Source organism: Podarcis melisellensis (assembly GCF_964234715.1).
Source record: "Podarcis melisellensis genome assembly, chromosome: 8".
Classification (NCBI taxonomy): Eukaryota; Metazoa; Chordata; class Lepidosauria; order Squamata; family Lacertidae; genus Podarcis; species Podarcis melisellensis.
Window position 1 is genome coordinate 45,391,702 of NC_138540.1, and position 15,877 is coordinate 45,407,578.

A 15,877-nucleotide genomic window follows, 5' to 3' on the forward strand; every position below is an offset into this window, starting at 1 on the left:
GCTCAGAGTCTTGGCACCGGTCTTTGGGCTAAGCCTCTAGCTTTGGGGAAAGAGAAGGGCGCGCAGGGAAAGGTTGCTGAGAACTTCAGGATGACACAAGCATCTCTCTCTCCTGCTGCCCCCCCCCCCGCGATGCCATCCATTTATTCCCCGCTAATGTTCCGGAGGCAGCAGCAGCAGCAATCCCAGGCTCTCAGCATCCTCCACCGTCGCACTAATGGCCCATTTGGCGCCAGGCCCACGTTGGGGCGGGCGGAGGGGCTGCCCAGCGCGCCTGCGCCTCCCTCTTCCCCGGAGGGAGGTGTCTTGGCTCTTCCTCGCTTTTGCACGCCCCCCCCCCCGGCCGCTTCCTATTCCCTCCCCGCGCTGTGTCACTGGGGTCTCTATGGAGACGGGAATCAACAGCCGAGCCTCGCCCCGCCGGCAGCGGCGCGTCTCCAAGAGCCAGAGGGGTGGTTTTCTCCCCCTTTTTTTGCAAGGCGCCGCGTAGTGGAAGGCAAGCAGGGTAAGGAGCGCGCGCGGGGGGTAAGGCGTAGCCAGGCGAGGGGGATCCGGAGTGGGGTAAGGAGGAACCAGGGTATCCCCATCCCCGTGGGCAGTGCAGGCTTCTTGCAGCCGGAGGCTTGGGGAACCCCCGTCTCCCCGTTCCTCCTGCATCCACCCACTAGGCATGCTGACCAAACCTTTGCATCCCGCTCCTTCCCTTTCTCTCAGTCAATGTACCTCCGACGATCTCTTCGTTTATTCCCATCACTATGCTAAGGTTGCAGTCCCGATTCTCTACATGCATACTCGGGAGGGAGTCCCAGTGACTTCAATGGGATTTATTTACTTCCACGTAAACAAACAGCCGCGAGGCTGTTGCTTGATGTTTGCTGTCGCAGGGTCATCAGGGGTGCCGCGTCCAGGCGGGTGTTTGTGGCGGGGTCTCCCTCTGTTTTTCAGCATTGCACCCGAGGCGATGATGTCACTTGGCTCCAGACTAACTAATTCGGAATAATTCCTTCTCTTTCCTAGTTCCCTGTGCATGTATAATATAAATACCGGGTACACCCTCCTTCCCCTGCTTGTTTAACTAACCAGATTGTGAGAATGGGCAGCTTGTCAACGGGAGCAATCTCTGTTAGAAATCCCTGTGTTGTGTCTGCAAACCTGGAAATGGAGGAATTAGCTTGGCATCAGCTGTGCTTTGATGAATATTTGACTCACTAGATCTGCACCAAGTACCTTGAGTCGGCAGATCCACCCATGACTCTCTATAAAGCTTCTTTTAGGTGCTCTTTAGTTGTTCCAGGGTATGCATGTTGTTAATAGCATTGTGGAATAGAAAGCAGAAGATAGTGCTCTCTGTTTATTTTCCCTCAGTGGAATTTATTTATTTGCATAACATAATTTTGCATGTCACAAATAAGCTGCACTGAGTTTAGTGGGACTTATTACTAGAAAAGTGTGTTTGAACTGCAGCCTTTTTTCTCCTTTTTATGGTTTTTTTCTTCTTTACCCAATGCTTTAAATTGATTCCCCCCCCCCATCTCTTTTTACATAGAACATGGGTGAGTTGACATTGCTTTGTCTACCTTTTGCTCTGTTCTTTTCTAGAATCTCCGCCCATCATCCGCTGATGAATTTTAAAATTTGCAATCCAGGACCTCTTAACTGTTGAAACATAACTAACCTGTGGTAAGGAATCTTGTGTGTGCATTCTTGCTTAGAAATGCAGAGTTGGATCCAGACTTGGTTGTGCTTAGAACAGACACATCAAAATCAATGGGTCTTCTTTAAGCATGATTAAAACTGGATCCTCATCTAGTTCAGTAACCTCCGGGAGAATCCCAGCACAGACCAATAGGCACAAAATGGCAAGTTAGGGGTTTCCTCTTGTCCATCTTGGACTGTAACATCTGTGCAGTTTAAGTGTTAGTAATAATCCCAAATGGATGGATGCAGCAGCTTCCCAGGATCAATCCCTGGCGTCTCCAGTTAAAGGTTCAGGTTGCATGGATTTTATTTATTTAAAAACATTTCTATAACGCTTGATTGTACAAAAACCTCTAGGTGGTTTACCCAAAAATTATAAAACATTCAAATTATGAATTAAACATACTTAAAAACAGCTCTTGAGACCCCGCAGAGCCACTGCCAGTCAAAGTAGTAAACAATAGTGGGCGGGATGGACAAATTGTCTGACTTGGTATACAGCTTCTAAATGCGACTCTTCTGGTTTTTGTTTCGGATGTTGAGAATGCACATATGCACGCAAAAAGCCTGAGAGATGTTTTACAGAGGTGCTTTTGGCATCATGCACAACCATGCCTTTAGCCCTCTGGTCTTGCGTATGTCTGGATTTACGTGCTTGCAGAAAAGCGGCCAGCGAGATGCTCTCCTTTGAGTGCCGCTGGCATTGTTCTGGCTTGGTGATATCATTTCTCAGGCTTCTGCTTCTAGCAGTTCAGCTGAACTGGCAGAATAGAAAACTGCACCAGGCAAGCTGGCTGTAATTCAGTGATAGAACCTTGCATGCAGAAGGTCTTTGGGTCATTTGCTGGCATCTCCAGGTAGGACAAGGAGTGACTGGTCTGAAGCCAAAGAGAGTCACTGCCAGTCAGTGTAGACAGCACTGAGATGGATGGATCCCAGTAAAGGAGAGCCTATCACCTCCTAAGGCAGCCTGTCCCTTTGCTGGACAGCTCTTTCTTGGAGGTTTATCTGGAATATGCTTTCCTGCAATTTCCACCCATTAGTTTGTGCTCTGCTCGCTGAAGCAACAGTGCACAAGGCTGCTCCATCTTCTGTGCGAAAGCCCTTTGGGAAGATCCCCGAGAGATGGGTGAATTTGTCAGTTTCTGATTTTCTTGGTTTCTCGTTTTTCCAGTCAAGTTTTCCACATTTCCACAACAGCTTATCAGCATTTTAGTGCAAATTTATTCTAATATGCTCATTTTTGTTTGTAATTTTGCCTAACATGCCTTTATGATTGTTTTTTTCCACTGATCTTTGCATTTACATGCATGCTTACTAGAGTATATGCATTTTTGTACACAATACATAGGTGGAGAATTGCATTGCGAAATTCGTAGAAGTGTGAATTTTGAAGGATAGCTGTGTTCACGTAGTGCTTTGAAGTGATTTGGTAAGTATGCTTTAAATACAGTCTAAATCAAATTTCTCCCCAATCCCCACCAATGGACAAGGATTGTAGTCCAAAACATCTGAAGGGCACCAGGTTGGGGATGGCCGCTTTACACTAAATAGCCAGTGTGGGGTTGGATCAGAGGGAACTAAATCGGAACCACAGTGTGGAGGGAAGTGAGTTTTAACCCTCTGTCTGCATCCCCTGTTGTTTGGAATGAGAGGAAAACTCCTATTTCAGTCAGTGGGAGCTTTCTTCCTATTGCAAATAGCAGTTGCCGGGGGTCTGATTCCATCTGGGACCACAGCAGGGGTTAAAGGGTGCATGGGGAATCTTTTTCAGACCAAGGACCACATGTTCACCTGGGCAACCTTCTGAAGGTTCCATTCCAGTGGTGGGAGGAGCCAGAAGCAAATGTAGGTGGGACAATGTTCATTTTGCCTTTGTACATTAGGCTAATTTTTACACACACTTACTCAGCCACCTCTAACTTCCATCCAGGCATGCAAGAGGCAGTCAAGTACACATTCCAGGCAGGCAGAACCTTAAGGAGGGTGTGAAGTAGGGCTAGTGAGGAGTGTGGCCTGGAGACAGGGGTGTGGTGGAGGAGGGGGTGCGCCCGGAAAGAGTTCCAAGGGCCCAACAGAGAGGCCCTTCAATACACTAATGACGTGGTAACATTGGGGAATATTCACAGAGCAACTAAAAAAGGGGAACAATGTTTGGATATTCCAGTAAAAAGCCAGCACTATTTCTGCATCAATGACATGTTGCAAATACACCCTGGGGAAAAACCAGTTTGGAGGAACCCTCTGTCTAAGGAGTGCAAGTCAGGCCAATTTCCTTAAAAATGCAGCCTGGATAAAATTCTTGAGCATCCCAGCTGAGGAATTAGATGTTCACAGGTTGAGCTCTGATATACCTTTGACTTTTGCAGCCCCTGTGGGGTCCTTTCTTTAATTTGAACTGACCCTATCATGCCGACTGTTGATCCCACTTATGTTTGCAGCCATGCAGAAGAAGAATCAGTGGTGGGCTTTGCTATGACAGATATTTCCTTTTCCCCAAAGGTTGCAGTTTCTTTAGGGTTTCACTTCTAGTAGTACCAGGTACTGAAGTAGAGTGTGCCAGGAACTGTATAGCAGGGATGGGGAACCTTTTGCTTTCCAGATATTACTAGACACCAACTCCCATCATCCCTGATCCTTTGCCATGCCTTGAGAGTCTGCTGGACCTTCTGGACAGGATTGAATGTGTGAAATGAAAGCAGATGAGCAGCTCTAAACCATAGTTTAATTGTTGTAGCTTTGGAGGTAGAAACGGTGGTTTAGGTTCTAAACTACAGTCAGCACAAGCTATGGATGTGATATCTTGTCTGAACTGAACCAGACTGTTGTTTAGATAAGTTCTGTGTTGCCCACGTAAGTTGTGTATGTGTGTATTTGTGTAGCTAAGATCTCTGAAGAAGATGCAACTAGCAAGCCAAGCATAATGACTGACTTAGTTAGGCGTTGGCCAAATGGTGAAAGAATCCATACATACCTTGAGCAACTGTAGAAAGGCAGGGTTGGTTTTAAATAAATACATTAAATAAATACAAGGATTAAGAGCTGCTGCCCTCTACCTGGGTGCTTCACGATTTATGTGTCAATCATGTTTGCTGTGGCTACAACTGACGTTGCCCACAGTAAACATGTAGAGTGTGAAGGGCAAGTGGGTGTCCCTAAAGTGCAGCTCTTTGTGTGCTATGTCTCTGACTGGGGGGTAGACAGATGCCCTCTGAGAGCAAACTGCAGATAGAGCATTTATCCCTAAACACACAGAGACGTGTACCAGGGAGCCCTGATAGGCTGCGACTCCCTGTCTAGCAGAAGATCCCTGATTGGCTGCGACTGTGACTCACAACCAATCAGGGCTCCTATGTGAGTAAGGGAGTCTCAGCCAATCTTAGGTGCATGCGTCTCAATTTTTGTGTGAAAAGTGAGAAAACCTGCAGTTTGCTTTGCTCACCTGTGCAAACATCTCTACCTCTGCATGTCAGGGAGACAAATTGTGGGGCCCACAGTTTGCTGTCAACCTAAATCTCAGTCAAAGGGGCATCTATTATAGAACATGCCGCAAGTCTGTCAGTCAGTTTTATTGTATACAGTGGTACCTCGGGTTAAGTACTTAATTTGTTCTGGAGGTCCGTTCTTAACCTGAAACTGTTCTTAACCTGAAGCACCACTTTAGCTAATGGGGCCTCCTGCTGCTGGAGAGCACAATTTCTGTTCTCATCCTGAAGCAAAATTCTTAACCCGAGGTAATATTTCTGGGTTAGCGGAGTCTGTAACCTGAAGCGTATGTAACCTGAAGTGTATGTAACCTGAGGTACCACTGTATAGCCAAAGGTCTTTACAAAGGACAACAGAGAATAAAAGGAAAACTTTCAATCATACAATGTAGCAGTTTACAACATAAAATAAATGTACAACATTAAAATGTAAGACATGCACAAAGCTTCTTCAGGAGAGGGAGCCGTCAAACCAGCCTTTTGGGGAGCGTAAGGTTCAATGTAAGTAAAGTATAAAATGATGCACATTTGGGGAAAACACATACAGGTTTGAGCTTCAGGCTTCTTGGATGAGGCCTGCAGCAAATAATTTTAAAAAGTTAAATTATGAGTGGCTATTCACACGGGTTACCGCATGTGTGTCTCAGGGGTAAAGCACACTGACCAAGGTACACTGAGTTTAGTTCTCCACATTTGCAAAGTCAAGGATTCTGCAATTGGATAAGTACACAGCTGTACATTATCATCATTCTTTAATTTATTATTTATTAAATTTCTATACTGCCCTTCATCCGAGGATCACAGGGCAGTTTGCAATATAAAAACACATAACACAGTTACAAACAAACAGAAATAACCCCCCTCCCGCAGTTTAAAAACCCATAGTTTAATATGCCCGTATGTTATTGCAGTTTTCCAAATGGCCAAACCTGCATAATTTGTGCCCATTATTTTTTTTTTTGCAGTTGTACACCTGCTGCTGTGTACAGTGGTACCTTGGGTTACATACGCTTCAGGTTACATACACTTCAGGTTACACACTCCGCTAACCCAGAAATAGTGCTTCAGGTTAAGAACTTTGCTTCAGGATAAGAACAGAAATCGGGCTCCGGCGGCGCGGCAGCAGCAGGAGGCCCCATTAGCTAAAGTGGTGCTTCAGGTTAAGAACAGTTTCAGGTTAAGTACAGCCCTCCGGAACAAATTAAGTACTTAACCCAAGGTACCACTGTATTTCTGTGCATGCAGATTCATGTACATCCAAGTGTGGCTGTGACTTCTGTTGGGTAGGGCCTGCAGCTCCACTGCTCCTTTCCAGGAGATACCTTCATCCAGCAGAGGAGAAATTTTAAGGAGAGAGAGAAAGGGAAAAAAGTTCACACACATGTCTATGTCCGTTAGTGTGGAGTTAAGTACATATGCTAATCCACACTATCCTCCCCAGAGCAACCACGTCCAAGTAGCACAACCCGCCCTTAGCAACCGTCGCCAGGCAACACAAACTGTGGCCGCCCCAGCAGCCAAGCCCACATGCCTGTTTTTGTTTAATGTCAGGCCGTAACTAAGATCCTGGACCTGGCAGGCCCCCCAGGCTGGCTAGTGCCCTAATAGCCTGCCCCGGGCATGGGTGGATCTTGGCAGGGAGCCCGAGCAAGAGGATAGCTGAGGGTAAATGTCCGTGAGAAATGGACAGCGTTTCCCCAAAGTAGCAGTGGATTGAGTTAATAATTGTGCGGGGAAATTCCAGTTAGTGCTGGCATTGACACAGGGCAAGCCAGGGCGTTTGCTGAGAAGATAGGTCTGCTCTTGCTAGGCATGGGCAAATCTCTCCATTTTGGTTTCCCTTGTTTCCTCATTTTTCTAATCTTAAATTTAGTTCTCCACATTTGCATAGATGATTGCAAGAATAAATTTAAAAACTTGGAAAAAATCTCATGAAAATTCATCAGCGTTTTTGTGAAGATCTTTCCTAATAGACACCTTTTTGCCTATAATACATAACTTTTGCAAAGCAATTTTCCTTAACACACTGCACTTTCCTCTTGTCCATGTTCTGGTTTTTCGGATTATGACAACAATGGTGCTCGCATACTGAACTTCAGAAGTAGGGGGAAAGTTTATGATAAATATGAAAAAGCCAGTAGCTTCTACAGAAGGTTTGAGAAAAGTGCTCTATCTATGATGCCCTGATTTATCTCAGGAACCAAGAAATCTGTTCAGACAGTGCACTAAGACCAACAATGGAGCTCAGGGAGAAATCCAATTTACTCTGCATTTAAATGTGGATTTTTCTAATTCACACTTTCTAAAACAAATTGTGAACTGAAACGCAGCCAATCCTTTGGAAATTTGCAGTTCCCCAGATTTTGCAATGCAGTTCTCTAGCCAAGTGGTTGGCATCTGTCTGTCTCGAGAGACAATGGATCATGCCTCCAGGGATGAAGGCAAACCGCTGAGTTAGCAGCACTGAAGTGACCTTCTTGGGGCACAAGCCTGAGCAGTGTATATGGAGGTCCTGGGCTTCCCAGATGACAAGACCCCCTCTCAGCCTCACTGATATGGTCCAAAGAAAGCAGAGCAATATGTTTGGCACTAGCTGGGCTGCAGGAGTTTCCAGAAGGAGGCGTACATGGTGCCATCCAACCGTATTAGAGACTCCACTCTGGATTTGTGTAGGGTTTATTCCTTAGCCTTTTCTTCTCCCAAAGATATCCCACAAGGAAGCGGAGGTTTAGGACCAGGATTTTCCTTCTCCTAGAAAGGTTATCTTCCTAGGTTGACAAGCCCCATCTGCTACCCTCTTCCTTCTACAGCATGTGCAGAAACTGGCTTCATAACTGTTTGACCCAGTATTGGTTTCGTCTACTCAATCTACCAGAGTCTGTCTTCATGTGGAGGGAAAGTCCCCAACTCACCAAGGGATAGAGATACATTGGCTACCCTCACTTAATTTAGCTAGCCAGTCAAAGTCGTTTCCTGGCGTGTGGCCGCTGTTGCATGCTGACAGTTTTTAGGAGCCACAGGTTAGAGCTGAGTGCAGACAGGGGACCAAACATGAACAAACTACTCCAAAAGGAGTGCAATATATCCCCCACCAGAGGCACCTCCCCACCCCTAGCACCCCATACATCTCTCTAGTCAAGTAATGTGTACTATAATACATATACTAAAGTGTTCATATAAATACATACATTACTGAAAGTAAGATATAAAAAGGCATTATATATGGGGAATTTGCTTTGCAAAAATGTGTATCAGGAGAAAGTTGACCTAAGATGCTGATGAATTTTCCTAAGGACTCCCCTCCCCCTCCCGCTTTTAACAAAAATTGCAAATTGTTGCTGTGAAAATGTGGAGAACTGAATTCCAGTTTGGAAAAAAATGATAAATGAGGGGGAAATGAAACTGACAGATTCCACCATCCCCAGGTAGGGGGAAATGTCCATAGCTGTCAACTTACAGGTTTGAAAATAAGGGACCAGCAGCCTCAAAAATAAGGGATCAGCAGCCAAAATAAGGGATCAACAATTACTTTTATAAAATATATATTTTGTTGCATGCAAATGGCTTTAGATACCTATTAGGTCCATAAATTACTATATAGGATATATTCAACACAAAAAAACAGTAACAATTTGTTGTTGACAAAGCAAGCTGGACATAGAAAGGGCCCCATTACCTTCAGTAGCTTATTTAAGAGACATCATCAATAAGGGACAGCCCCGGGACATGGCGCTGGAATAAGGGACTGTCCCACCAAATAAGGGACACTTGACAGCTATGGAAATGTCTAGAGGAGTTTTAGGAAATGTGTACATGATGGCAGGCATAATGCCTGTTGCTTGGATCTGAACAGCCCCCTTTGTCCTTTACAGAACATCATGGCTGAGAGCACAGACATGGCTTCATTGGAGGAGAGCTTCCGAAAGTTTGCCATCTACGGCGACACCAAAGCTACAGGGCAAGAAATGAATGGCAAGAACTGGGCCAAACTGTGTAAGGATTGCAAAGTAACTGATGGCAAAGGGGTCACCAGCACAGATGTGGACATTGTCTTCAGCAAGGTGAAGTAAGTGCCTGCTTCCATCTCACTTCCTTCTGGTTCTGCTTCGTGTTGGTTCTTAATTTACAAAAACGAAGAGACTCAGGTGGGACGGAAACCCGTGGGCAAGTCTTTGCCACAGCGCTGAAGCAAGAGCCCAATGAACTAATTCATAGGAACATTATATTAAATCAGATCCTTGGTACCCTAACAGGCAGGTTTCCCTCCCATACCTCCCTCAGATGTTGGGGATTGAACCTGCAACCTTCTGCATGCAAAGCAGATGCTCTTCCACAGAGCTACAGCCCTTCCCCAGACTTCCATTCATATTTTCTGTTTTAATATAGGGCACAAAAAATGCCTACCAAGTAAGGCTTCATTAAGACATGCTGAGGCCCTAAGCTATGTCAATTTCAATTTTATTTGCTGTTACAACCATCGTGGTCATTTCAGCCATCTCCAGAAAGAAATATACATCCTATGTATGCTGTACAGAATGTGCATAGATATACCAGTTTGTTTGTTTGTTTGTTTGTTTGTTTTGTGTGTGTGTATCTATATAAGCTTTGCCAAGTTGAAGAGGTCCCATAGCATTACCACCCCCACACCACAAAATTCATAGACAACACTGAGCTAGGTGTACCAATAGTCTAACTTGATATAAAGCAACTTCTTATGCCCTGTTGAACCCTGCTCCCCTCAAGTCAAATACTTACTGCACAATGTTATGCATGTTGACTAGGAAGGAAATCCCATTATGCTCAATGGTGCTTATTCCCTAGGGGTAACATGCTACTTTAACCAAATACCTTCCTAATCTATTTTTTGATTTCTGGAAAAAATGTCTGAGATATTTTTATAACACACTTGTAAAAATAACACAGCGCATGTTTATCTGTTTACTAAATATAAGTAAAATAGATAAACCAGACCTCAATTGATTAAGGGCAGTGACTTTTTTTTCTTTTACTCCAATACATAATTTTCCAGAAGACTTGCACTACTGGCGACAAGGGGCAGAAACTCTGCACATGTTCAAAAACCATGTCTGTAGCCAGACTACAAACCTAGCAGAAAACAGCCCAACCCACAAAAAAGAGGCTTAGCTTTCTGTGCCAATGCCAAGCACCAGCTTAAAAAGATACACACACACAGCTTCTTTGGCTCAATGCCAGCTTCAGTTTGGCATTGTTGTGTTTCACATCTGTGCTTCTGGGGAGACTGAGCATGCATTGCTCAATGGTGCTGTCCCGGTTTGATTCAGCAATATTGGCAGGAACACTTTTGTTTGTACTGTTGAACTGCTCCATGTCAGCTGCTGTTTGAGAAATTAAGCCTTTGGTCCTGGCAAAAATAAAAAACAAACAGCTATTGACTGCTGCTAGTGTAACTCTCTTGTAATGGAAAGCACTTTGGCTGCAGTAGCAACAGCTACAGTTTAATGTGGGGGGGGGGAGGGAGAGAAAGAGAGAGATGAGCTGGGCCAGCCCACCAGGTATATCTTTTCCCTCTTCAGCTTTGACCCCTCCACCTTCCCAATATCCCTCCTGCATATGGCTTACTAAAAAGTTTCCATTGCCACCAATTGGATTTTTTTAAAGCTTTGTAGCAATGCCGGGAAGAGGATTTTTTAAAAAAAATTATTAGTGGGATCACAGTTGGGGAGAGAAGTGATAGACCTAACTTCTGGGCTTGCAGTGATCTCAACAGCAAGTAAGGCCCTCTGCAGCTATAAATTAATTTAACAAAAAAACAACAGTCATAGTAGCACACAAGTGTAATATGTAGACTTGTGACCCCAGGGTAGGCCCAGCTTCTGAAGGAAAATGAGACATAGATGCCTGGCTGTGCATTAAGCTTAACATGTGACTTAACTACCAGAAGCCCCATTTCTCAGAGGTGTGTGGACTGGTTGCAGTTAGTGGTTTGGGGAAAGCTCTTGGCATGTGTGTCACCTGTTCTGAACTTGAGTCTGGTCAAAACTCAGCTTATACCAGGGATGGGGAAGCTGAATGTGGCCTCCAAGTCTCTCTGGCTCACAGGACTCTCCTCAGGCCACACCCCTCTCCAGCCTTGCTTTGCACCCTCCTGGACTGCTTTTGCTTGGCTAGAATGTGTCCTGCAGCTCAGATGACGACTTGTGTTTGTCTGGATGGGGGATGGAGGCAGGGAACTGTGTGTGTGAGTCTGTGTAGAAACAAGCCTGTTGTACAAACAGTAAAATCAGTCTCCATTGCTCCACCCTCTTTTGCTTCTGGCTCTGGCCACCACTGGCATGTGGCCCCCTAAAGGCTGCCTAGGAGGGAATGTAGACTTCCAGCTTGAAAATGTTCCCCTGCCTCTGGTTTATGCAGGCAACAGAATCAATAAGTAAAGCTATTTTCTGGATGGCATCACCTAAAGCCACAAATGAGGAATTGCATATCTAAGTGTTCTCTCTCTCACACAATATTTCCCTGCATGTAGAAAATCAGACTGAAGACAGATACTTGTAGGATAGTGGGCCTAGTTTGGAAGCACCTTTGTTGTGGTCCTTCTAAACATACCTTTCCTCTCTGGGGGTTGAGGCCTCAAAAACACAATTTCTGCCAGTTTGCTGCAGAAGCTGCCAGCATTCAGCACTGATAGGTGTTGCCAACTACCAGTCTCTAAAACTTTTAAACAAATGTTTCAGTTATTCTAGCTAGTTAGCTGGTATATATCAATATTTTCAGAGATGTAGCCATGTTAAATTGCGTACACACTCCAAACCAACTTCAGTCTGAATTGAGAACGACCTAGCTGTGTTTTAAGCTGGTAATGTGTACACAGTCTTAGTCTCATTATGGCATAAGCTTTTGTGGACTACAGTCTGGCCTGGCCTGACTACATCGGATGAAGTGGACTCTAGTCTGCAGTGGTCACAGCACATCTGGAGTACCATGTCCACTTCTGTATGGTACAACTTAAGAAGGACGTTGACAAGCTAGAGCTTGTCCAGAAGTTGACACCCAGGATAGAGCTGGGTATGTTTAGCCCAGATAAGAGGAGATTAAGAGGAGACATGATAGCAGTCTTCAAATATCTGAAGGGAGGTCATGTAAAAGATGAAGCGGACTTGTGCTCTGTTGCTCCAGAGAGCAGGAATAGATTGAGTGGTAGAAATTGCCTGGAACCAAAACCCAGCTAAATAATGGGAAGAGCTTGCAAGTTCTTGTCCTTCTACAACTGGGAGCCAGGACACCCTCCTTGCATGCTTTTGCTTGGCAGGAATGTATTCTTGAACTCTGATAATGGTTCTGGGTTGCCTGGAAGGAGGTGGTTAAGGGGTGTGAATGTGTATTGAAACAAGCCTACTGTACGAAGGTAGAATTTGTATTCATTCCCCGCCCTCTTTTGCGTCTGGCCCCACTTATCACTGACCTATGGCCCCTTAGAAGTTGCCTAGAAGGAAATGTGGCCCTCAGACTGAAGAAGGTTCCCCCCCCCCGGTGTATGAGTCAGAGGGGCAAAGGTAGTTGCGATTTGGCTCCTGAGTCCCTTGTGCCTATTCTGTTCCAGAGGGAAGACGGCCAGAGTCATAAACTATGAGGAGTTCAAGAAGGCCTTGGAGGAGCTGGCTCCAAAGAGGTTTAAGGACAAAAGCAAAGAGGAAGCGTATGAATCCATCTGCCAGCTGGTGGCAGGCAAAGAACCGACTAACGTGGGCGTCACTGTGAGTAACTGCTGCCGGTGCTGCAGGAAGAAGCAGAACAGACTCCGGGTGGGAATCCAGAAGCAGGCCAGGTTGGGTCTAGGACAGGGATGAGGAGCCAGTGGCCTTCCAGATGTTGCTGAACTCCAACTCCCATCAGCACCAGCCAGCATGGCCTGGGATGATGTGTGTTGTAAACCAGTAACATCTGGAGACAGCAGGTTCCCCACCTGAACTCCACTGACTAGGAGCAGTTCTCCAGGGTTTCCCAAGCCTTACCTGGAGATTCTGTGAATTGGACCAGGAAATGTCTGTATGCAAAGTGTGCATTCTGGTAGTGAACTGCAGCTTTCTCGTATGGTACGGCTTAACTCACTCTCAGTACTTCTGGACAGATCAGTCCTTTTCCAATTCCACAAGTGATCGTTTATGAACCTCTTCTGTCCCATTAACTAGCAGAAAAGAAAGCAGTATGGAATTTTGTGTATAAATAATATTTCAATACACAATTTATCATAAATTGTACATTTGTATACATCTTTTATCTCACGGTATGTATTTATGTACAGTCCAGTACTCTTTTCTGAGGGGTACTCAAGGGAATGCAGTACTAGCACCTTTTTTCTAGAAGAAAAGTACTGTACACATTTTAATATGCATTTTAATGCATTTTGTTTCGTTTTCTGAGCCAGGAACTCAGTGAAAAATTCAGTGAAGTGTAAAATAGGGTGGATAACTATGTTCCAGTCTTTATGATAGTACAGTCTTTATGATAGTACAGCAGGTATTCCAGTCTTTATGATAGTACAGCAGTTATGGATCAGGTCCGTCTGCTTTGGAACTCATGGAAACTGAATTCCTTAAGCACCCCCGACCAATACAGCTCCTGCTCTTTTCCTATGGGAGGCCCCAGGTTTAATACCTGCACCCCTCATGGAGGATTGACAAAATCATTGAGAACAAGACTTATTGATCATGATGGCTATGTTCCCTCAGGTATCAGAGCCAGTGTGCCTCTGAAGGCCAGTCTCCAGCAGAGCACTATTGGGCTCATGTCCTGCTTGTGGGCTTCCTACAGAAATAACATTGGCCATTGTGAGTAGAGGGCGCTGAGTTGGATAGGCCTTTGGTCTGATCCAGGAGGGCTCTTATGTGCCAGTTGAAGGAGCCTCCAAATTGCAAGACTGGGGAAGACCGCTACCTGCAATGCTGGAGAGCTGTTGGTAAAGCCAGTGGTACTCTATGTGTCAGGGATGCGGGTGGTGCTGTGGGTTAAACCACAGAGCCTAGGACTTGCCGATTAGAAGGTTGGCAGTTCAAATCTCCGCGGCGGGGTGAGCTCCCATTGTTCGGTCCCTGCTCCTGCCAATCTAGCAGTTCGAAAGCACGTCAAAGTGCAAGTAGATAAATAGGTACCGCTTCAGCGAGAAGGTAAACAGCGTTTCCGTGCACTGCTCTGATTCACCAGAAGCGGCTTAGTCATGCTGGCCACATGACCCGGAAGCTGTACGCCGGCTCCCTTGGCCAGTAAAGCGAGATCAACGCCGCAACCCCAGAGTCGGTCATGACTGGACCTAATGGTCAGGGGTTCACATTGGTACAAAGCAGCTCCTCATATTTTTGCATAGTAGATAGTAAAGGAGGTGGAGGTGATGTGGAGGCCATGTTCTGAAGTAGGGGCGATGGTAGTCGTTGCTGAACAAAGAATGGTTCTGACCCCCTCCCTTGTTTTTGTGATTGGCAGAAAGCCAAGGCTGTGGGCGCGGTGGAGAGGCTCACCGACACGTCCAAGTACACAGGCTCCCACAAGGAACGTTTCGACGAGAGCGGGAAGGGCAAAGGCAAGAGCGGACGGGAGAACATTGTGGACAACAGCGGCTACGTGTCGGCCTACAAGCACGCCGGCACTTACGATGCCAAAGTGAAGAAATAGGAGCGGCTGCCGCACCCGTTTGAAGGAAGGGCCACCCTAATGACACGCCCCCTTGCCCTCGTGGGGGTTCGGCTCTGCCCGGCCTCACTCCAGCCCCAGAGCAATAGCTGGAAGGGGTGCCTGTCCTTGAATGGTTTACGCAGCTGCAATGTGACCCGGCCACGCACCTCGCTTCCCAAAGTTACACAAACTCAGACTTTTATCTGCGGCACCCGCCTGCGCAGCCTACCAAAGGTCTCTACACCTCAAATGTCTCCCTTACCTCACTCTAACCAGCCCCCTCCCCACTGCTTTCCTCTCTAGTGCTAATAATGGGAGTCTCCTGCACCGCAGAGAAAATAAAAGGAAAGCTTCATTTATCGTGCAGCTTCTAGGGCCACAAAGCTTCTGTCAGGGCAACAAGATGGCTTCCCAGGCTTCTAACAGCATTTCCTCATAGCTCTTGCTCTTCCAACCCATGATGATGTCTACTTCCTGTTTGCAGGGGACCCCAGTGCTTCCATCGGCATCATTTCACCGCTTTTGATTGCATCAGAAAAGCAGTATATAAAATAAAAGTACTACTCACAATCATCTTGCTCCTCAACTGACAAGGCAGCTGATCCTTTTTAAATACTGCACATTGAATGCAGGTATGGGGAAATTCCTCGCCCTGTGGAGGAACACATTCCATCAGGGGGATATCTGCTGGGGGCACCATGCCATTGGTGGGCACAGCTAAACCCAGGAGGAAAGGGCAGGGAGGACAGGGAAGAAATTTGATTCATTTCACATGTAAAGGCAAATCTGTTTAATACCACACTGAATAGTGACCGTCCTTCAAACTTCACACCTGTCTGAATTTTGCAGTTCTCCAGCCAAGAAATACATACACTGCTGTGAAGTATCTTCATAAATGCACATATTCATGAAAATAATGTTAAAAATGCATTGTATTAGAGGAAACTGCCCAGCAGAAATTCGCATATTAGGATAAACGGCATACAAACACGCATTATATTAGGAGAAATTTGCACTAATGGGAAAATGCATGTATTTCCCTCCAATGA

At 45.7% G+C, this 15,877-nt stretch overlaps 1 protein-coding gene across 2 annotated transcripts; it reads left to right on the plus strand.

Annotated features, from left to right (window-relative positions):
• The first annotated feature begins 406 nt into the window (after positions 1-406).
• TPPP3 (tubulin polymerization promoting protein family member 3) lies at positions 407-15,398 on the plus strand. Of its 2 annotated transcripts, none has more exons than XM_081920451.1 (5): positions 407-505; positions 3,050-3,130; positions 9,056-9,249; positions 12,763-12,916; positions 14,640-15,398. In XM_081920451.1, exons 3-5 carry the CDS (start codon positions 9,062-9,064, stop codon positions 14,826-14,828), a joined length of 531 nt encoding a protein of 176 aa, XP_081776577.1. In that variant the 5' UTR covers positions 407-505; positions 3,050-3,130; positions 9,056-9,061; the 3' UTR covers positions 14,829-15,398. The 2 variants fall into 2 exon arrangements, with proteins under 2 accessions (XP_081776577.1, XP_081776576.1); XM_081920450.1 differs by lacking the exon at positions 407-505 and adding an exon at positions 1,621-1,680.
• The last annotated feature ends 479 nt before the right edge of the window (positions 15,399-15,877 follow it).